This window comes from Ascaphus truei, chromosome 4 (genome assembly GCF_040206685.1).
Source record: "Ascaphus truei isolate aAscTru1 chromosome 4, aAscTru1.hap1, whole genome shotgun sequence".
Taxonomy (NCBI): Eukaryota; Metazoa; Chordata; class Amphibia; order Anura; family Ascaphidae; genus Ascaphus; species Ascaphus truei.
In genome coordinates this window covers 129173604-129197241 of record NC_134486.1, presented here as the reverse complement: position 1 = coordinate 129197241, position 23638 = coordinate 129173604, and the positions used below count along the sequence as shown (strand labels likewise).

Genomic DNA, 23638 nt, shown 5'->3' with positions numbered 1-23638 from the left:
GTGAGCTCTAGGCATAAATATTAACTCAACATCTCCAATACAAAGCCTGTTCCCTTCAGAAAACCGTTATAAATAATCCCATACAGTCAGAACTTTGTTTTTGGGGACAACACATGGATGTGCCTGAACCTTGGATAAAAATACAGGTGCAGCGGCCGTTATTCGAACACTTCATGTGTTGTATACCTCGGAATACCCATGTCATGGCGCATGATTTCTTCCAACCTTCCCGCCTTAATACACGAGTGCAGAAAATGGCATTTTAGTGTTCTGGTTTTAAAACACCGGAAATTGACACAGTAGCACCGTACTGTACTCATTACAATTCATTAATTTCATTGCACACACAGAAACAGAAGCCATGAAATTCAAACAAAGCAGCCGCGATAAACACGGGTGCCTGGTGTGATTGGCCGCGTTAATGCCGCGTGGAATACAGCAGAGCACACGAAAATGGCTGCGTGATTTGTTCGAAGAACGGCCGCTGCATCTGTATGTATACAATCCCTAGCACACAGCTATTTCTTGCCACATTATGAAATTACTATCTGGTTGGTGTTTTGATCATCACTCAGATTTCCGTTCACATGGGCTCAGATTCACGATGCATTCAATTAGGGCAAACAACAAGAAATAGCAAAATGTTACCTAAAACAGGAACGGCAATTATTTGCAATGAGATTAACTCCATTATATCCGTATTCACAAACATAATTAGTTGAAAAAACAACGTCCGTACTTCAGCTCACAAGCAATAGAGTAACGGCACATTATTTCAGTACACCACGTTATCTTCACATAAAGTGATGTTACTCCCATCCTGACAATAGCAGATGGAAGTCCATTAAATATACTTCTCTCCATTTTTTAATACACAGTATATTGCCCCTTACTAGCCCAAATGTCCAGCTCATCATGGACATATGGTTGGAATCAACTCCCCTATTTATTGTATGTAGTATAGAGTCAGCACAGTTATTTCACTGGAGGCAACTCAAAACCTGTGTGAAAAATAGGAATACTTCAATGTTATCCAAAAATTGGATATAATTTCATTTGTGTTGGTATAAACCAGCAATCCGGTTTATAAAAATTCAGTCTGAAGGAAAGGTGCCTGAAGGTCAGAAATAGGATGGATTGGAAAGCTGCAGTTCAGATGCTTGCTTCTCTGTGTTCATGAAAGTGGACAGAGTGGCATTGTACGATATATCTGTCAAAGCCTTAGAATTATTCCTTGACGGCGCAGTACTGCCTCAGTTTTGCAGCTAGGCTTTGCTCATTAAAACCTAATGTTACATTAAAAACCCACTCCATGTAAAAATAGGTGAGAAACTGATAGTACAGTAATTAAACATGAATTATACTTTGAATAAATATACCCTATCAGCCAGTGTCTCTTGAAAATACACTGCATGGTAAATCTACTGCTCGTCCTCCAAAACGGAAGCTGACAGATGTACATACGTAGTTATTAATACAGCTCAACCCACTTATAACGCTGTGCTTGGGGTCCAAAGACTCACATCGCGTTATAAGCGGATCGTGTTAGAAATAATGTACAATTGTACGCATTGTACAATAAAATATTTAAGATACCAATAATCATTTTGTAAAGTATTCATAAATAAGAAAATTGGGAGTCACTCTTGCTTTGTAACGGATGTTACAATGTTTGTGTTGTAACGGATCGCTTTATAAAGGGGTTGAGCTGTATATACAATATTTGTACAAGAAACCAAAGTAAAGGTTATTAGTATACAATGAATAAACTGTGATATGATTAGAGAATTACAATACTTACTGCACAGAGCTTTCTGCAGTCTTCTTATCTTCATGGCGGTGCGATAGGCAGAGAATCGCACATTATTTAAGTCACCTGAAATACGACATGATATAGAATCAAAAGTTTACAGCAGATCTTACTTGTGAATTGAACAAATCATCCTTACCCTGTCGCATTTCCTTATAATCCCAGAGTTCAGTGCGACCAGGTCATATGTTTAAGCATATAAACATTACATTTCAGGCTTTTTCACATAAAATAATATTTTTAAGTAGCAAAAATGTCAGAATAACAAGCACTGGCTGCTGAACGCATTATATTAACATCATGTATATAAGAGCCTAAAAACCCAAATGCCCGACTAAAAAATCTGGGCCCTAACGAATGCAGCATACCCGGCCCGGACAGAGCCTCACTCCCGCAGCCTCATATAGAAGCAGCAGCGGTGCCAGCACGGGAGTGAGAGCTCCACTTGGGTGAAGTAAGAAGGAAGGAGGATGACGGTTGTGGAGAGCAAGCTAGCAAGCACTGAGAAGGTAGGGGCTATCACCCACTCCCTCTCCCCCCCCGTCATCCTCTTTCCCCTGACCTCGTCACCCACTATACTGCAGTCAGGTTATACTCTGTGTCCGTGGATAGTGCGATCAGGTTATACTTGGTGTCAGTGTATACATTGACACATAGTATAACCTGACTGAACTATATGCCGACACGGAATATAACTATGTTGGTGCAATGGCTGGTCCCATGTGCATCACATGAGCTTCACATGGCGCTAGTTTCTTCCAGCAGCGCACATTTAATGTTCCACCACCAACCTAAAACACCCTAACTGAGCCACCGCCCTGGATATGCCCCTGTATAAAAGGTCACTTACCTAGAGACTGGAAAAGCTCGGTCATTTTTGGGTGGTCCCAGCAAGTAGTTTGTGTTTGATGACTATTAAACAAAAAATAAAAGGATTTGTTTAGTGGGGAAAATTCCATGTGCTATTACAAACCTCTTTAATTGTAATCATTCAACAAATTAATCGTAACTACAAATTTTTCCCAGATACTGTATACTAGTACCCCCTTATCTGTCCTCAGTTTTTTGAGTAAATCAAAAACATGGAAAGCTCACACAATGCTGGCCAAATTGCAGCAATGGAAATAATTGAAACGGCTTTTGAAGTTATTCATCTTAGTGGTAAGAACACTGCATTTGATAGAAGTGAACCCTGTTTGACTTCTAGCATCAGCTCTCTTTGTAACCTTGGCCAACCCACTTGACCCCCATGTGATTAGATTGTAAGTTCTTCAGGAGCTCACCCATATTACTTTTCTGGTGATCACATAAAGAAAGGATTTGAAAAAGCAAGGCACTGCATGCATTTCTGGCAGCAAAGGGGGTTATCTTGCTGAAGAATAATGCACTGAAAATCCTACTGACAATAAATTACAGTAAACTGTCCCCCAGAGCAAATCATTTTTTGGTCAGGAGCTAATCAATTCTTAAGCATGTGTCTTTTTAAAATCATGTTCTCTTCCATTCTAATAACATTTGCTATTAATTCCATACATCCCTGTCATCTTCCATATACTGCAAGTGCTTTGAAGTGCCCAAGCGGCTCTTGAATTCCATATAGCCTTAATTTCATTCTCAGATGCTGGTTTTCTTCTTTGATGTTTGTGAATGTATTTGTCTCATAACGATGTTGAAGTAAAATCTACTATCATTTTTGTTAATAATGATTTTAAGAGGCAGTCACGTGGTAAAAAAAAAAACGGTTAAGTGCTCAAGCAGATCTCGTTCATGGCGATGTGCGCCTTCGCCTCTACCAACTTGAGAGTTCTTTGAGGAATTACTTTGGAATTGCTTCATTCTTTGGAATGGCTTCATATTAAAGGCAAGCTGCTGAGATGACACTTTGTGAAATCTCCTGAGCATACTTGACATTCAAAGTGTTATATAGGAAGCAGAAACAGGTGACTGACCCTTCTGGCAAAAAAAAAAAAGCTTTAGGCAGTTTCTGGCTACCAATAAAATGTCATTGGTTATATTTTATTTAAATTTAAAAAATTTTATAAGGCATACATGTTACAATCAGTTAATTACAGAAATCGTAGTGTTTTTAGATTTTTCTTAATTCTGCAGAACGTTTTAAGCATAGCTCATCTGTTGTTCCATATGAAGGTGTTGATAACAGTGATCTGTGACTTTTAATATAGATGTGCAAATCAGTGGAGGCCTGTACCGAAAAAAAAACATAACTCCTGCATTGTTTTGACGTAGAATCAATGTGATATTGTTCAAACTTGCTTGCTTAAAAAGTTGGGCTCCTTGTCACCAACTCTCATACACTGAACACTATTAGAGTGACAAGGCTAATGGAACAGTGAGTCACAGTCTGAAATGATACCCTATACAACCCAGTCTGACTACTGTGCATAGAACAGTATTACAATAACTTGGACACAGAGGCAATTACTATAGTCACACAGGCTCTCGCAGCCAGAAACTTTGCCATATTAACAACTGTGCTTGTGCATGAAATAATATCCATTAAAGTAATTAACTAAAACAAACAACAAAAGTGCTGTTTAGCTGCACATAAACTATCAAGTGTGCAGGGTCCAAATTCGTTGCTTGTACCTGTTTTGTCCCTTTTTAATTGGTTTCTGGGAAGTCTGATGGCATCAAGGGAAATTTGAACTAATCTTGAGTTATTGATTTTCCTTACAACCATCTGCACGAGGGCAAATTTGGCGTGTAAGCTGCAAAATTCACCTTTCACCCTCCAAAAACGTGCTTGCATGAACAGTTTTTGTAAGGTTGATGGGCCTTCCAAATTCTATTTAAGACTCCTTCCTGATTAGTTTTAATGTCTTAGTTTTTAAAGTGGATACATTCCTTGTTGTTAATTTACTTAGCAACCCATTCCACAGAGAAAATATCTATAAATATTACTCGACTAGCCTAGGTTGAATGGTGTTGAGGAGATATGACTGAAGCCAAAAGCATAATAAGCTCCAAGAAATATCTAGTAGTCTGGATTTACTTTTTAAGATGCAGGAATCAAGCCTAGAAAAAAAGACCATCACTTCCTGCCAAGAATGACTTTGTTCATTGATCGATATTGATGGAGACTGATGGCTAGAATAGAGGCCCTCAACTTTGAAGAAATTGTTTTCATTACATTATCATTCTGGCTGGCATCCAAACATGGTGCGCTGTAGCACAAGTTATCTTTTGTCAGACCCTTAACTGAAATCGATGCAGTCTCCTATTAAACTTTCAAATTGACATAATTTATGGTACGGTTACAAAAGCAAGGAAGAAATTACATAAATACGAGCTACGACTGAGTGGCAAAATGTATTTTTTTTTCTTCAATAAGTAAGCAACTTAGATGAGAGACAGATTCAGTAGACTAGAGAGGAACTTGTTTGAGTACTAATAGGGGGTTTATTCATGAAGCTTGGTTACCCGAGTGGGCAACAACTCCCATTCACGTCAATGGTAATTAACTTTCATCTGGGTAGTTTACCCGTAATGGATGTTGATGAGGCGGGGGGTTAACGCTCAAATAGTAGGTAGATGATAATTCAGGATTTTCCTTTATACCAAAGAAATCTGCAGGTTTTACACAAATGCACATATCTGGATAAACTTCCTCAAGACAAACATTTAAGCATTGACTATAAGAAAAAAAATCCGTACAAGGCGGTGGTATGTCTTTCTAAAAGTGATATATGTATTTTCAAAGTCAGATTTGCTACCCAGAAAAACCTTCTGTTTCTTTCCAGCAGATTATTCCAAATTGATTTCTTGTATCAGTGACTACTTTCAACGGATTCGTATCATTATTGGATGAGGTCAGGTGCAGGAATTTTTTTTTACTTGGTACTGTAGGTTTGGGTTCAATTGATTTATGGTTACGATTCTAGCAACTTCAAGGGCATTAATCAAAAGTACAGTGAGTTGCTTTATTTGACTGAGCAGATTTGATGTAATATCAGTAAAAAGAAGGAACCTTCAATAAGTAGTTGGCAGAAACAGTAAATTATAGTTGTGATCCCTTCTCCTCCTCAATTTGATTCCATCACAAATATACAGTGTAGGCAATAGTGAATGAGCTCCCATATACAGCAAGGACATGCTTACAGTGATGAGTTGAAAAACCAGCATATTGACGTTGACAGCCAAACTCAAGGTTGATGTTCGTAAATTTGTCCAGAGATAAAAATTCAAGAGGTTTTTGGAAACTCCCTTAAAAAGTATAATTATTTTTCAATTTCCTCTCTATAAAAGGTACATTTTCCCACTGTATGTCAACAGGTAGGCAGGCTTGTTGGCACACATGGGCAATATATGTGATTTACTACCATGGTTTTTCCTTACTATAAATGGTTGAAGAGTTTGGGAACATTTGCACAATTGCATCATTTGCAGTTAGGGAGTAAAAATATATCCAGAAATTCCTTGAACATGAGGTGTAATTATACAGAAAAAGAAGAAAAGTTAGAATGTGCACTTCAGACATCACAATAGATTATGCATAGGCTATATTATAAACTCTTAAAAATGAATCACGGGCAGAGCTATGGAAGGGAAGGAATTCTAATGAAGTCACAAAGCCATAACTAGTTGGCAATTCAATTTCTATTGTGTAACTATAAAACCTTAGTACCCCCTTGATATTTTTTTGTACAAGGAGAATAAATATGTTCAGAGAACAATGAATGTCCCATTTACAATGCATCCTAAATTTCCTTATACGCTACTTATAGGAATGCTATCTGGCCTGGAGATCACAAATGCAGCTGCAGTAAATCAAGAAGGCTACAGGGTTTTCAACTCATTCATTTGTTGGTATTTCACATCAAAATGAGTGTTATGTACAGTATCATGATTATTTATTTAATTATTATCTTCATCACCACATCAAAGTAATACACTACAAAATTCACATTTAAGCACAAATCAACATGCAATTTGTTATTCAGATTATACATTTGTATTAGTATTGTTAGGTTACAAATGACAATCCTATCTAAAAAAATAATAATAATATAATAATATAATTATAATAATAATAATTAAATCCACATATAGTTTGCCTTATTTCCCACCAGATTCATCTTCATAGTAAATAGAATAGCAAAAGTCTATCCCTATTAGCTTGTATTTTATGTACTCTGCCTTCATCTTACTCATTGGTTTAAGGGAACATCTACATAAACTACACATTTTTATCATTTGCATGTAATTACAACTCCCGGAGAACAGTAAGGCTAAGGCCCCGCTCCCTCAGTCAGCGCGCCCGCACTGCAGACAGGCGGGGCGCTGATAGACACAGACCGCGATATGCGGTCTGTAGGGAGCGGGGGCTGGAGTGGGAGGGGGGGCGTGGTTTAAGCGGAGGGACCCGTCACCCCCCCCCCCACCTCCTCGGGCTCGGGAGATGCTGCGGGCTCACACGCTGACACTCATGCACACATACACACACTCATGCACACACACACACACACACACACACACACACACACACACAGGCAGGCACTCATACACACACACACACACACACACACACACACACACACACACACACACACACAGAGGCAAGCACTCACGCACTCAGGCACACACACAGACAGGCACTCGGACACACACATACACACACACAGACAGGCACTCACGCTGCTTTCCCTCCACACTCCTCCCCGCTCCCCGCTCCCCGAAGCCTCCCCTCCTCCCGAAGCCTCCCCTCCTCATTGGCTCACAGCCACACCACGTGACACGTCGACGCTAGGGATTACAATTCTCTTGAATCCCCTAGTGGCTGACACGTCACAGCGTGTAGTGAGCTGTGCAGCCAGGGGGGACCGGGACCGGCTCGGGAGGATTCCCCTGCTGGTGGGGAACGCTCGTGTGGCCGCCCGTGCCGCCGGGCGCAGCGGGTCCCAGCCCTAAAACACAGTGCACAGACATGATAGGATTATCACAATCAAGAGCTACATTTTATGTAGTCACTATTTTTGCTGCTAAGACCTATTTTCTTCCTATACATCTTCCACCCTTTCTGCCCACACTCAGATTCTGCAAGGTACTGCACAAGCAAAAGTACTATTAAAACGCTGTGCTAAAGCGACTGTATATTAGAACATCTTTCTTTTAAGTAGTGTACTGTATATGCTTAAAGCAGATTGTCATTTTCTGCTGTCCTTCTCTGGAAAAAACCCCCGCAAGATTTGATGTCTAAGGCCTTTTTCACTCTAGTCTTTCTGGTTTCATTACTTAATGTCTCTCAAGGAAACCATCAATCAGGAAAATATGAGATCATATACTATCTACCATCATGACTCCTTGAAAAAATATTCAGTGAAAATGCAGCATATGCATTAATCCTTTCATGTAACTACTGTATATGTTAAAGATGTTCAGGATACTTGGTTTAAGTCCATGATTTTACAATACATTTGAAGGAGTGGATCCATTATGAAGCAGTTACAGGACTAACATACACTCACTTTCATCTATAGCATCTAAGGTTAGAATGTAATATTTTGTATATCGACAAAACATTCATAAAAATGTTTGTGTTGTTACAACTAAAAGCACAGATAGTGCTTCAGGACATCCTAAAGTCTTCTTTATATATTTAATTTACTAGAATATACAATCCGCTTCAGATCTTCATACCCTTCCACCAGCTGTGGACGCATGGACAGTGATAGAGAGCAAAACTTGGCAAAACTACTCTTTGCCTGGTTTACATTGCCACTCTCTCATCTACCTTTTCAAAACTTTACACCTCACTACCTCTCATGTCAATTGTTGAAGATCGGTAGTCTAGGGCAGGGGTGTGCAAACTGGGGGGCATGACATTGTCTGCAGGGCGCAGCGTTTAGAGGCCCCGCACGCTTCCTGACGGTACTTAAATTAAGTGCCGGGGAAGAGGCGAAGGTCTCTGTAAACTGCACTTACCTTGGCTAAGACGGCTTCTGGAGACGCGTCGCCATGGCAGCGCGGTGTCAAATGACGCCACAAGGTTATTTGACGTCACGCTGCCATAGACGGGGGGGATGGGCGCAGAAAGAGGGGGACAGCCGGCAGGGGACGCAAAAAAAAAAAAAAAGATTGCGCTCCCCTGGTCTAGGGTCATGCCAAGTACAGTCATTTTCTGGTTGGAAGACTTAAATCCAAACCATTTCCCCTATAATAACAAGGACTGTAACCCTTGGATCTCGGCTATAGTGGAACGTGTTAGCTTCTGCGCTGCTCAGCGCGGAGCATGCTCGCCTTCAGCAGGAATTATTTCCTGTCATTTCCTGTTATGCAGGCAGATACGACAGAGAGGCGTGTCGGGGGGGGGGCACGGTCGTGACGCCCCGATTGGGTGAACCGCTCACGTGACTCGGCTGTCATGTGGGAAATGCAAACATGTTTGTAGTGCAAAGCGCCGGTCTGCACGTGCACAATGCACAAATACATTGTTGTCCTAGTGTTTGTTTTGGCGCGAGCTATGTACTATAGCTTGCATACTTGACCACTCATTTTCATTTGAAGTATTAAGATGGGTCCCAAATAAGATTGGGGCTAAAGGTCGGACTTCAATGGAAATTTTCGTCCCAGAGCAGCACAAACGGGCACTTAGGACTATATTGAATTACCACCTTAACATTAAAGGAGATATTTGGAGATATGCTAATTTAATGGCATAGCCTTGCTTTCCAAGCATAGCTACAGATGCAGCAACCAGTATCCGATCACTTGCCTGGGTAAAAACAAGTAAATGCCTCAACATTTCTGTGAGATTCCTAATGGCCCATAGGATTAACATAGTACAGGTCCCTGCAGTCCCATTCAGTTTGAATGGGACCGCAGGGACCCCCTGCTGTGTTAATCCGATGTGCCATTAGGAATCTCACAGAAATGTTGAGGCATTTACAGTGAGATTGCCTCAGATTTTCTAAGGCAAGTGATCTAATACTGGTGGCTGCATATGTAGTTATTCTTTTTTTGAACAAAGAAGGAGGCATTATTACGGGTGTCAAAAAGTATATCATTTTGAGTTGAGCAGTATTTTCATGCGTTTGATACATACATGTAGATTCATTGTCAAATATTGGTAACATACATGCAGTTTATAAGATGTATGCACAATTCCAGATAGTTGTGTTTATCTTAAAGGAAATGGACGTAATTAGATACACGCACTTACCTGCTGATGTTAAAAACTCGCAAGTATATATTTAAGCATACTACAGTGCATGTACTGTATGTGCAAGACGGGAAAATTCCTTAATATGCGTACTGAGGACTGGTGAAGTCTCAACTCCTTCTATGGAAACTGCATTCAAAGAAACCAGTGTACAAACAAGAAAAGGTGCGGGGGAGCAGGGGAATGCACTCTATCTATATATCAAGAAAGGCAGAACACCAGTCTGTCAAAAAAAGTATTTGTATTCCGGTGAAGAGTACATACACAGAAAAAGTGACAATTGCAATAAATTTAATAGATATGCTGTATACAAAAATTGAAAATCTTATATAGCTGATACACTCAAATCGCAGAAATGGAGTGTCAGCTATGTAAGTTTTTTTTACATTTTGTATACAGCATATCTATTTAATCTATTGCACATGTCACTTTTTCTATATCTATGTATACTGAAAAAAAAATAAAAAATTTGGACAGACTGGTGTCCGCCCTTTCTTGAATATAGATTGAGTGTCCCCCGCACCTTCTCTTATCTTAAAGGCAATAACACAATCTGAATGGTAAAACAAGTGATGGTCTGAACTGACACTAACATTGCTTTACAGAAAAAATTAATGGGAATGGATGTTTTGTATTTTTCTTTAGTGCAATGAGCCAGTGTTATAGTCGACCTATAGATTCTTATTTACCTCTTTCCACCACTCACAATTACCATATTTTTTCCAGAAAAGGCCAACTAGACAGAAAGTTGCTAATTGTGGAGCACGGCAATATGAACTCCGGCACCATGAGAACATTAAGGTACCATATAGAGGAGAAAATAAAACAGAGTACGCTTTTCTGAATGATGATTTTGTGAATAAGTAATAAGGCAGGGTTGACATTGCTGGCAATAATCACAGCTCTAGGTTACAAGCTGCTTTGCTTAACATGTACACAAACAGAGTTGGCTGCAAGTGGATCCCAAAAGGTCCAATCCCAAACGCCAGGAAAATGAAGAACTGCAAATTGCCACTGCAAAAAAAAAACAAATGAACACAGTAGATGCTGAAATAAAAAGCTGTGCCTCAAAGATCAGTATTTACATATGAGTATACTGAACTGAATACTCAGTGTAGAAAGTATGTAGTATAAACTACACTACCGTACTTATGGTTGTGATCCTGATTTAAGTACGCTGTGGCTGCACGGAAACAATGAAGAGACCCCTAATCCGAAGTATACTATAGAACACACCAGGTGTTCCCCGCACTCCAAATGAATACAAGAGAGTAAATGATGCTTAAAATGCTATTATGTATTATAGAGTAAAAAACATGTAACAACAATATGTACACACAATACTATTGTGTATCATTGAGCAAAGAACATGTGACAACAATATGTAAACGCGAGTAATAATTAGATGCAGGAAGGGGAGGAGGGATAGTGAGGAAGGGGGAATGATATCGCTAATCAAGTGAGGGTAGGGTAAAGAAACCTCTAAAGAGGAAGGATGTGTAGGAAGAAGCAGGGGGCAACGTTTCGGGGTTATTTACCCCTTCTACAGGCCCATTCCATAGCCTTCACAAAAGTGGGACTACGAATACTCAGTGTGTATCCTATTGGAACTACTAAACTTTAAACTTTTAGATTGTGTTCAATGTATTGCTTAAAAGAAAATAGCTTCGTATACAGTCATTAACAAAAACATATGTAGCCATGTCTGGTTTTGGCTACTAATTTACCGTGCCTGACATGTAAGTCCTGGTTTCAGTGCAGGCAGTGTTAGGCCCAATCCGGGTTTCCCCCTGCAGTGAGCAGCTCCCTTGAGTGACAGGGGGGGGGGACAGGACAAGGCCTGTGTTTTGCCCAATCCTGGGCTCAGACCTAAGCCCCCCCCAGGGTAATTAAGGGGCTGCAGATTCAAATTTAGTCAGTTGTCTCTCCCCGAGAGAGACTGTGCCACGGAAGAGTGTGAGCAGTACTCTGGCCACCTTATATCCCCTCCTTGTGGGGAGTGGGAGTGAGCACTATACCTCCTACTCTACTAGGGAGTAGGGGAAGAGTCAGGACTGACCCTTGGGCCCATGCCTGGGGGTTTGTCTCCAGGGACCATCTGAAGGCTGGAGGCCAAGTGTATGCAGTGTATGCTGACTGTATGCTGTGAGTTGAAGAATAAAGTTGCTCCAGTTTATATAATATACTCCTGCCTCTCAGTGAAATCTATCAGGGGGAGTATCAGAGAGTTCTCCTGCAGGAATTGCCTCCTGCACTCCTGGAGCCTGCAAGAGATGGAGGCCCTGAAACACAGAGAGAAGAACTAAACATCACCCCAAAAGCCTGTCCAGTCTTTCCCATACCCCCGGCGGAAAGCTCAGCATCCTGTAAACCAGTAGGTAACCAGCATTACACACCCAGTAATCGAGTAATCTCCCAGAGGGTGGGGGAAACCTGTTACACATACGATCAGCTAATACTGTAGTACTTGCAGTACAGTAAGTGAGGATTGTGTTGTTGTTTTCATGTTAAGCGTTTGCATGAACCTTACTTTGATATTCAACTTGGGAGGGATACCTTTTTTGTGGGCTGCATGTGCATTATAATAGCACCACCACCAGTAGATGAGAATACCCAGGTTATGAAATGCTTTCCTCTAAAATAAACCTTTTTGAAATGGGCAAGGAAAAATGACAAGGCGTATCTGATGCACTCAGGAAAATTGTCACCTAAATTTAAGTGACCAATGGGCCAGAACCACAAAATGACAGTGAAAAATGCATCAAAATAGCTCTTACCGGCTATATGAGCTTGATATTGTTCTACTATATAATATGGACCACCAGCTCTGACCAGGCAGTTTATTACGACGTATTTATTTTGTGTTTATTTTACATACTGTACAGTTTATAAGGAAGTTGCTAATCCCTTTTCTTACATTTGACACAGGTTTGTTAGGAATAGGACTTGACCCACGGTACACGGGTCTCTTTCTTCCATGCAGCAACGTAGGTAGAGGTGCTGATATCTTAATTAGTGTGCAACCTTTCCATCTACTGATCCTAGGCGTATAGGTTAATGATCTGAGATGGCTATAAGCAATATTTTTACATATGTTGCCTTGCCATCCTGACTGATGCAAATGACTTCCATCACTTCAGGCACAAACACTGTTAAGTATGACCCTGTACATATCACCCCTCAAATTCCAAAACCCCACATTCAGGCAGCCTACATAAAGTGGGATCGCTCCAGCAGTTTAGTAATAAAACTTAAGCTTATCAAGTTCAAACTGTAGAGCAGCTGCACAACCCCGCACAAAACGGGTAAGCATGTGCAACCATTCCGCTTCAAATGGTGATCAGACTATATTATAATGTATTTGATAGACATATAGATTATTTGTAGATTCATTGTCACCTAATAGAAAAAAATGAGAGATCTTAATAAATATAGTTTATTACAATAATTCAAATCACATTATATACTGTAGTCTTTTACTCAAGTTTGTGACCTATTGCTGTTTAAAAGCTCTGCACCATGGGGAATGTTCTGCGTAATGGTTAATATATACAACTGAGACATGGAACAAATTAGGCATACGTTTTATAGTCCTAGCAAAAAGTGTAGCCTATATGTCAAAAGTATTGTCAAAAGCTGATTCACAGCCAGTGTTCAGCATTCTTTGGGACTAGTGCCAACTCCGGAATTCTGCACTAGCAAAAATAATTTTTTCTAATATTTCTTTCTGCCATTTATCTTCCTTCCTTTCAAGTGCTAGTTCAAAGTGCCATCTTCCTCTTTAATCAAGAGCAAGAATTTTTTTTTGATTTGATAGTTGAAAAACTGAAAAGGCATGCGGATATGTAAAAATGCGCAAGGTTCACTCTTCGTTTCCAGAAGCTTTCATCTCAGTGATTTTTTATTTTTGGCAGTTTCAAGATTATAAGACTTTCTTTTTTTTTTTTTAAAGAGACCCTGGAAGACAGACTGATAAACACCAAAAACAATTGGTGAAATATTTAAAGTAAACAAAATCCGCAGGTGGCTTTTTGAATGTCCCTGAAGGCATGGAGCGTAAAGCTCAAACTATTTTAATATTCCTCAGCGAGTCTGTTACTGGGATTCGGAGAGAGGTGCTAAAAAATATGGTTCGTTCACTTTTATGGGACTTTCTTGTAAGAAATAAATCATTGCTACTACAAAATAGGATTCGTACATTACCCCTCAGTACTGAAAATAACTGAACTGAAGGCCAATTCTGCAGTAAAACTATTCATCATATATTCCATATGTAAGATAACAAAATGCATAGTTGTCAACATGACAAAAAATACACAAAAGTCCTGGCCAAATATTGGATACATTTTGATTACCATGACCACGCTTACTCCTTTCTGTCAATCCATACCCTGTACCCAATTATGCCATTCTGTGTCCGTGATCACTTCTGCCAATTCACACTACACTTGGTGCCAATTCATGCCCCCCATTTACTCCCTTGTTCCAAATAATCCCTGTACTCCCTTCTGCTAATAGATACCCCCATAAATACTTAACAATGTGCCAATGCATACGCTTGTTACCACCTGTATCTCTGTACCCCCTACTTTTCTATATCTTACCACAGTATCCACTTCAGGAAATGTATGCCCCCGGTACATATCCATACACCCTCATCCCCTTGAGCCTATATATCCACCCGTGCACCCAACCTGGACGCGCAACATCTCTACCAACCGCAGACAAGAGCAGCTCATCGCCATTGCCTGTAAATTGTCATCTCTTGGGACATTGCACTAAAATTCGCCAGGGAACAGAACTCATTTCCGGGGCAATCCCAGCAATTCAGGATAATTGACAACTACAGTATGTGAAATGTTGTACTTGGGTATGGGAAACTACAAATACAGTTTCTTGGAAGGTAAAACCACTTTTATAATGAAATTTGAGGAAAACGAGGGATGCTCATTGAAGGGGGTCAATTAAATCTGTATCGTTATTTTCTTTTATTAATCTCTTAGAAGCAAAATGCCTTGTATGCCGTTCCAAGCAACATAAAGTGTATTTCAAGACCCTCTGGAACTGAAGGGTGTGAGCTGACAGGGAACATATTTCCATTGCTTGTTAAAACTAAAATGTTATCCAATGTTTCCTCTACAAGAAGATAATTGAATTACTTCTAAGAAGAGCTTAATTTGTTTCTCTCTTTATCAATGTAAACAAGTAAAACATTATTGTTTCAATCCTGCTTTAAGTACAAGGAGTTAAAAGTAGAATTGAACCTTGAAAAACATTGGGATTGCTAATAAATTCTAATTGCATTCAGTATCTATTGGAGTGCAACTGCTGTATTTGTCTTCTGGATCTACTATATCGGAACCTTGGTGGAGAACCAGCACCCACAAGATTACCTTTTCTTTGTACATGTACGGTACATTTCTTTTTTGCTACCGCGTTAAAGTAAGTATGCTAAATACTTCTCAGATCTAGTGTTATTGCTGCGAGATCCTCATTACTAAAATATCAGTGAAAGGAAAATATCAGTGAAAGGATTTGTGTGAATGTCCCTTTAAGGAGAAGTACAAAATATGTTTTGTTGTTTCCTTGTTCATTTTTTGTTTTAGGGTGGTACTTTTTTTTTTTTCACCCAGCACCAAATGTGTTGCCCAACACATTTATATATAATTTTTTAAAACAAATTACTGTACATCACATGACACACCCCGTTACCATGGCAACGAGACACTGACGTCAGGCGGTGACATGTTGCTATGACAATGTGGCATCACGTGATGCCTCGGCGCCATATTACGTCCCGTTGTCATGTCAACTTGATGCAGCATGACTTCACGGAGCGGCTCGTTGTTATGGCAATGTGCATTACGTGACGTCGAGCAGCCATGTTAACGGAATTTGGAGGGGAGGATACAGCCAAAGGCAAGATAAATATATAATAAATAGGTGGCAACCCTGGCTGCAGTGTACGTTTGTGTGTATAGAGGTGGGGGCTGCAGTGTGCATTTGTGCGTATAGAGGTGGGTGCTGCAGTGTGCGTTTGTGCGTATAGAGGTGGGGGCTTTGCTTGGGCCCTTCAACTCTTACAGCCAGGGCATTATTGGCCAGGAATGCCCAGTTCGGAGGGGATGACTACTACTTCAAAAAATTATTTTTTTCGAGTCTTAACATAACACAAACTCTCGTCTCCCCCCTTCCCTCCCTTTCTCGCTCTCTCAGCTCCCTCACCGTGTATGTATGTATGTGTGTATGTGTAATTAAAATTAAAATAATTAACAAATTAAAATTAAATAAATAATTGACATAAATTAAAATGAAATAAAAAAATGTAGGCATTAATTAAAATTAAGACATTTTCAAAATGTGACATTCCTGACCTTGTGTGTATATTACACTTTGCTAAATTGGGTCTCTTGCTCTCCTCGTGGCAGTCAGTGACATCACTGCCATGCAGGGCCGCAGACAGCTTTCCCGGCCCAGGACCAACGTTTTCACCAGGGCCCCTCACCACGTTTTGGCGGCCTTGCAAGAACCCCCGCTTCTCACACACCTCCTCACTCTCACCCCACCTCAAACTCCCTAGTCACCCTTTCCTTTCCCCCCTCTCTCTTACACCCCCCATGTATTTTTCTCCCCTCCCCAAACTCAACGTCCCTCCCCAATATATGTGCACACACATTGACACACATACACACACACACTTACCAACACACACAGCCCCTCCCCTCCTCATATCTCCCCCTCCCCTCCTCATATCTCCCTCTCATACCTTCCCCTCCCCATATCTCCCCATCCCCATATTTCCTCATATCTCCCCCTCCTCATATCTCCCCTCCTATCTCCCCACATCTCCCCCTCCTCATCTCCCCCTCCTCATACCCTCCACTCCCCACACCTCCCCCTCCTCATACCTTCCACTCCCCACAACTCCCCCTCCTCATCTCCCCCTCTTCATCTCCCCACATCTCCCCCTCCTCATACCTTCCATTCCCCACATCTCCCACTCCCCACATCTCCCCATCCTCATACCTTCCACTCCCCATATCCTAATATCTCCCCCTCCTCATATCTCCTAATATCTCCCCCCTCCCCTCCTCATATCTCCTAATATCTCCCCCATCCCTCCTCATATATCCCCCCTCCCCTCCTCATATCTCCCCCCTCCCTCCTCATATCTCCCCCTCCTCATCTCATACTGTATCCTTCCCCTCTCCCTTCCCTCCTCATATCTCCTAATATCTCCCCCATCCCTCCTCAAATCTTCCCCCTCCCCTCCTCATATCTCCCCCTCCCCTCCTCATATCTCCCCCCTCCTCATCTCATACTGTATCTTCCCCCTCCCCTCCTCTCACTGTATCTCCCCCTCCTCATACCTCTCCCTCCTCTCCTCCTATGACACACAGACAGACAGGACACACACACACACAACACACACACACACACACACAGAACAGACATAACACACACACACAGAACAGAAAGGACACACATAGAACAGAAAGGAGACACACACACAGACAGACAGAGACAGACAGAGTGGGCACCCTCAGAGGGAGGGGGAGGAGAGAGGTAGGAGGGGACACTCAGAGGGAGGGGGAGAGGTATGAGGGGGGGCACCATGAGCGTGAGGGAAAGAGATATGAGGGGGGCTCACTCAGAGTGAGGGGGAGGAGAGAGGTATAAGGGGGGGGGGGCATAATGAAGGATAGATACGAGGGGACCCTCTCACGATGGGGGAGGAGTCTGATTAGAGATGGCAGAGGAGGGCTCCGTGAGGCTGTGTGATTACTTCCACCCACAGAGAAGTAGCCAGCAGCAGATACACAGCTACAGATACCGCAGCACTGTAATCACCTCCACAGGAGGAGAGGGGGGTGGGGAGGGGGGGTTATTTATAACACACACACACACACCTCTCAACCCATCTGCCGACCCCCGGTACTAAGCCCCGCCCCCGGCATTCTCTGACCTCCAACCAATCCCCTGCTTCTACTCTAAAGCCCCGCCCCTGGCATTCTACTATTGGAAAAAAAATACTCAAGGCTGCCTCCTCACGCTGCCGCCCCCGCAAACCGCCGCCGACTCGCGCACGGGACCAGGGGCAAAACCCGGGACGGACCGTCACCCAGGACAGCCCAGAAAAAGTCACTTTATCTCCCTGTGCCTCAGGCACCAAAAACATAGATCGTAAGCTCTACGGGGCAGGGATCTGTGCCTGCAAAATGTCTCTGTAAAGCGCTGTGTACAATTAGCAGCGCTATACAAGAACATGCTATATATATAATGAACGACTACAAAGCATGATTAATTTTGGGGGCTCTTTTATACATTTTCTGTTTCTATAGCAACGTAAAAAAATCCTTAAAATGCAAGTCTCAACAGGCAACTCCGTTTGATTGTATCGTATGATTTCGGTGGGCGCGTTAAAAACTCATGTTAGCAAAATCGCGTGATAATGTCAATTTGTATTGCATATGATATTTCTGTTGTCTGCCTAGCTTTGTGTTAAGCTTGTGTCCTAGCTACTCTAAATGCTGGTTCGAAGCCAAACTGTCTGCTTGCCTTATGTATGTCAACAATAATTCCACTTGTCACATTTCCAGGTTACAAATATAACCGGATTATGATGATTTTGACTTGATTTTCTGATGCAGGATGGGTTATATTTTCCATGCTATAAGGTCACTTCGTGAGACCACGAATTGAGATATACATTTTTAGAAGCATTGAGGCATCATCTTCAGTATTTGACGGGTAATGTATCAAACTGCCAATATTTGCATTATAATGCCTTGCAAGAAAAAAGTTTTCCTCTCATCAGTTTGTGCCTGTGCCCTATTAATGAAAGTTGATATTCCACTTCTTATACTTGATGCCCACATCATAGGCACAAAGGTTACGTGTGACCAGGATGATTTAATTAATGCAAAGATAAATATCAACAAATTATCTTCTTTCTAAACGCCTCATATACTGTAGTGCTAAAATACCGGGACCATTTATAAATAAATAAATAAATCAGGACCCGGGACAAACAGCCAAAAAAAGGGGACTATTCTGGCTAAACGTAACATCTGGTCACCCTACTCATATAGCAACTTTGTAACTTGCTTCTAGACGTGAGCAGCACAGTCCCACAAGGTCAGTGCCAACATACAGATGTAGCAAACGTTAAGGTTTCCCATCACCAGGGTAAACTGCGGTTCTGCGACTGCGGCTTCACCGGGGGGCGACTGCTGCAGGACAGCGGCAAAGACTGTCTTCAGCACCGCAGACTTTTGATTTTTTGGCTGCGGCTACGGAAAAAAGTAAGTGTTGCTATATCTGTATCTCGTTACTAAATGCAGCTTATTATAGACCATTTTTTTTGTAACTTACATTTTTATTGAGTTTCACAGAAAAGTATAATACACATTTCTTCCATTGTTACAGCTCAACACACAAATAAAATCAAAATAAAATCATATTGAAGACGTATGAAACATAAATCCACATAAAGAAAGGGGGGTTGGAAGGGAGGAGGGGGTGTATAACCTTAGCTTGTACTACCTATCTCTGGTGCTTGATTGTACTCAGAGTACTCATTTCCCGTGCGGTCCGACCTACGTTTAACTACCTAAGCCCCTCCTATATCGATTTTGCCAGCCGTTAGCTGAGAACGCACCTTCAATATCACAGCAGGATTATGGTACCGTTCACTCCTGGGATGTCCGTCTGAGCCAGCCATGGCAACCAGACCTTTTGGAATTTGATGCCAGTGTCATTGGTTAACGTCTCCATCTGGCAAACAAACCAAATTCTGTTCCGAATTTTGGGAATCGCTGGACCGTTTTTTTGTTTCCACAATGCTGCGATCTCGCACCTCGTCGCTGTTGCCAAATGGGCAATCAATTTATTCTCTACCCTGGTTAGAACAGATGTTAGTCCATTTAGTAGGAACAGCTATGGGTCTAGTGGAATTGTGAAGCCCAATATCCTCTGAAGCCAATCTTTAATTTCTTCCCATAGGGGGGAGATCCGAGGACAAGACCACAGCATATGTACCAGATCAGCTCATTCTCCACATTGATTTGGGCACAACGAGGAGTATCCCGTGACAAATCTGGATAATTTTAACGGAGAGAGATACCACCTCATTAACACCTATATATGTGTTCTCCCTTAACGTGATACATATTAGCTTTTGGCTGTTGCTACAAAGATATCGTCCCATTCCTTGTCCTCCAACACCTCACACAAGTCTGACTCCCATTGGGCCATATAACTAAGCTTCTGGGCATAGTCGGGGCTCGAATGGACTAATTCCCTATACATTTGCGATGTAAGTCCCCGTGTATCCGTTTCCAATAAACAGAGCAGTTCGAAGTTCGTCAATTGAGGGCGAGATGAGAGTTTTATTATAAAATGCTCTGATCTGGAGGTATCTAAAAAATTCCGAATGGGGATGCCTTTTTCCGATCTAATTTGTTCAAATGTTTTGATACTTTTGTTTTCCTCCAGATCTCTGTATCTTGTAAATCCCTTCTGCTTCCAAATTGTAAAATCTGCATTGTGCAGGCCTGGAGTAAATTCTGGGTTACCCCATAGTGTGGACATTAATGAGTTTCTGGCGGTCAGGGAGCATTTCAATTTAGCTGCCTCCCAGATTGTCCAAGAGTTGGTCATTGAGGCCAGCGGTTCTTTAATGGTTCTAAATACCGATTTTGGGGCCCAAATCAGCTCTAGCTGATGGGCCCTACCTCTATGGGAGAGCAGACTTCTTTTTCTATCTCCACCTATCTTTTTTTCGGCTGGGATCTACCTGCCATTGAGAAATTTGGCATAATTGTGTCACCTTGTAGTAGGACAACAAGCAAGGAACCGCCAGCCCCCCTGCCAAAATGGGTCTTATTAGTTTTTTCCCTTTTACTCTCTGTTTCTTATATTCACATATAAACTTACAGATCAGAGACTGAAGCGAGAATATGTCCTTCAATCTCAGTGGCACCGGTATCTTCTAGAATAGGTAAAGAATGCGAGGGAGAAGATTCATTTTAATACAATATATTTTACCAATTCATGAAATATTGTAGGTCGACCATACTCTGATGTCTTCTCAAACAATCTGGAGTAATTTGGGGTAGTTGGCCCTATAAAAAGTTTTATAGTTGTTTGTGATATGGATACTTAAGTATTTGATGTCTTTCTGTTGCCATTTAAAATGAAAATGAATGGCTATAAACTTTTCCATCTCTTTTGGTAAATTTACTGTATGTTCAGGGCTTCCGATTTTTTTTGGTTAATTGTAATGCCTGAAACCCTGTTGAACTTTCCCAAGAGATCAAACAGATTGGGCAGGTTAGTGAGAGGCCTAGATATGGTTATGAAAACATCATCTGCGCAGAGAGCTACTTTGGGAATCTGCTGGTTAATTTGTATTCCCAAAATATCCGAGTTGTTCCGAATTTGTGCTGCCAGGGGTTCCATGCATAAGGCAAACAAAAAAGGTGAGAGTGGGCATCCCTGTCTTGTACCACTTTTAATTTTAAAGGGTTCCGATGGGAATTCCTGATTTATCACTTTTGCCGCCGGGCTAGAATACAGTACCAGTATTGCCTCTAATATTCTACCCCCGAAAGCAAAAGCCCCCAGCGTGGCCTTTAAGTATGGCCAGTCTATCCTGTCAAGGGCTTTTCTGCATCTAGACAACACCATCATCTGTATCTTTTTTGTATTGGCTATCTCTATCAGATCAATGATTTGTCTGGTATTGTCTGCAGCTTATCTGTCTTGGATAAAACCGATTTGATCTGGGTGTATTAGTCTAGGCCGGATCTTACTCAAACGGGTGGCCAGAAATTTAGCATAAATTTTAATATCTGAGTTTATAAAGGATATAGGCCTATAACTTTTGCTATCCATTGGGGCTTTACCTTGCTTGTATATTAGTGATATTGGCACTTGAAGCATCTGGTCTGGGAATGACGCACCTCCCAGCACTGCATTAAACATCCGGAGGAGATAGGGGGCCAAGAGTGTACTGAATTTCTTATAGTACAGATTCAAAAATCCACCTGGGCCTTGGATGGCTTCAGATGTTTGATAACCTCTAACAGCTCTTGCACTGTAAAATCTTCCTTTAGTCCCTCTCTCTCAGCCCTACTCAATCTCGGTAAGTTTGAGTCTGCTAGGAAGTCACGCAAGGCTTGTTTCGTGGTATCGGAGTGCGTAACTTTTTCTCCATTATATACATTTTCGTTAAATGTTTTGAATTCTGCTACAATTAGTTTAGGATTCAATGTTATTACTCACAATTTTAGTCTTATGGCCTGAATGTTATAGTTTGGCTGTTTATTCCTAATTATGTTTGCTTGCAGGGTATCTGGCTTGTTTGCTTTCTCATAAAACTTCCTCTTTGACCAACTCAATACATTTGCGGCCTGGGAGGTCAGGAGCAGATAAAATTCGATTCTGATACCCTTTAATTCCTTTAAGGTGTCTGCTCTGCCATCTCGTTTATGTTTGTCGGATAGCTCTATGAGTTTGGATTGAAGTACTGCAATTTTTTTTAGTTCTCTCCCTCTTTCTCCCTGTGGCTATACTAATCAGGGAGCCCTGAGGTTTGCTTTATGGGCCCCCCACAGTGTTGTTTGGGAGGTAACACTGCCTTTATTTAATCTGAAAAATTGTTCAATCGCGTTGCTAACCGTCTGGTGTATGTCAGGTATTTTAATGAGGGATTCATTTAGTTTCCAATTTGCTCCGGGTCTGTTTATGTTAATCTGAGAGCACCGCAGCTCAATTGGTGCATGGTCTGATCCAAGCATGGGAGATCTTTTGAACCAGTCTACTTGATATGAGGAAGTAGTCAATTCTGCTGTAGTTGGCGTGGGGTGTGGGAAGAATGTATAGTCTTGTGTATGGGGGTGGAGCTCCCTCCATATGTCTACTAACTGATTATCATTCAACCCCAGGAGGAGTGTCTCTGGGCTCTCTTTTCTTTTGTCTCTGGTTTGGCCAGATCTATCTATTCTCGGGTTTAGGACTGTATTGAAGTCGCCTGCAAGGATAATGTGTCCATTTGCTAGTTGGGCAAGAGCTGTAAAGAACGAAGCAAAGAAAGCAGGGTCCTGATCACATGGGGCATATATATTGGCTATTGTCAGGGGTTGTTCTAGACTTGTGCCTACTAAAATCAAGAACCTACCCTCCTTATCCCTTCTGACCTGCTCCGCTATGAATTAACATCTGTTATGGAACAGTACTGCAACTCCCCTCTTCTTGCAGTTAGCTGAAGATAGATATGTTTGTCTAAACTGTTTATGAAAGTGTTTGGGGAAGCTCATTTTACTGAAGTGTGTTTCTTGGAGTAATATGATGTCGGCATTCTTCCTCTTATAGTCTGCCATCGCTATTCGAATTTTGCTGGGCAATTTAAACCTTTTACATTATGAGAAATAATCTTTACTGCCATTTAATTTGTAGTGGCCTATTGCGTCTAAAAACCACTTTGTAGCCAAGACCACACGGGGAGTCCCCCAACCAGTGGGCGTATGGGTGTTGGTGCACTGGTGGGATATTTTGATGCCTTACCAGGTAGAGGGGGGAAGGGTAAAAATAGGGATGGGGGGGAGGGAGAACACAGTAAAAACAAAAATTCAACGAAACAGGTG

General features: G+C 41.5%; 1 protein-coding gene across 10 annotated transcripts in view; it reads right to left on the bottom strand.

The window, feature by feature from the left end:
• Positions 1-23638, bottom strand: part of UTRN (utrophin) — a 678467-nt gene that overhangs the window by 110051 nt on the left and 544778 nt on the right. For all 10 annotated transcript variants that reach the window (XM_075596593.1, XM_075596597.1, XM_075596594.1 and 7 more), the window contains 2 exons: positions 2661-2722; positions 1802-1876 (listed from right to left, as the gene is read on the bottom strand). In XM_075596593.1, coding sequence (XP_075452708.1) covers positions 1802-1876; positions 2661-2722 — 137 coding nt within the window. The remainder of the gene's footprint in view (positions 1-1801; positions 1877-2660; positions 2723-23638) is intronic.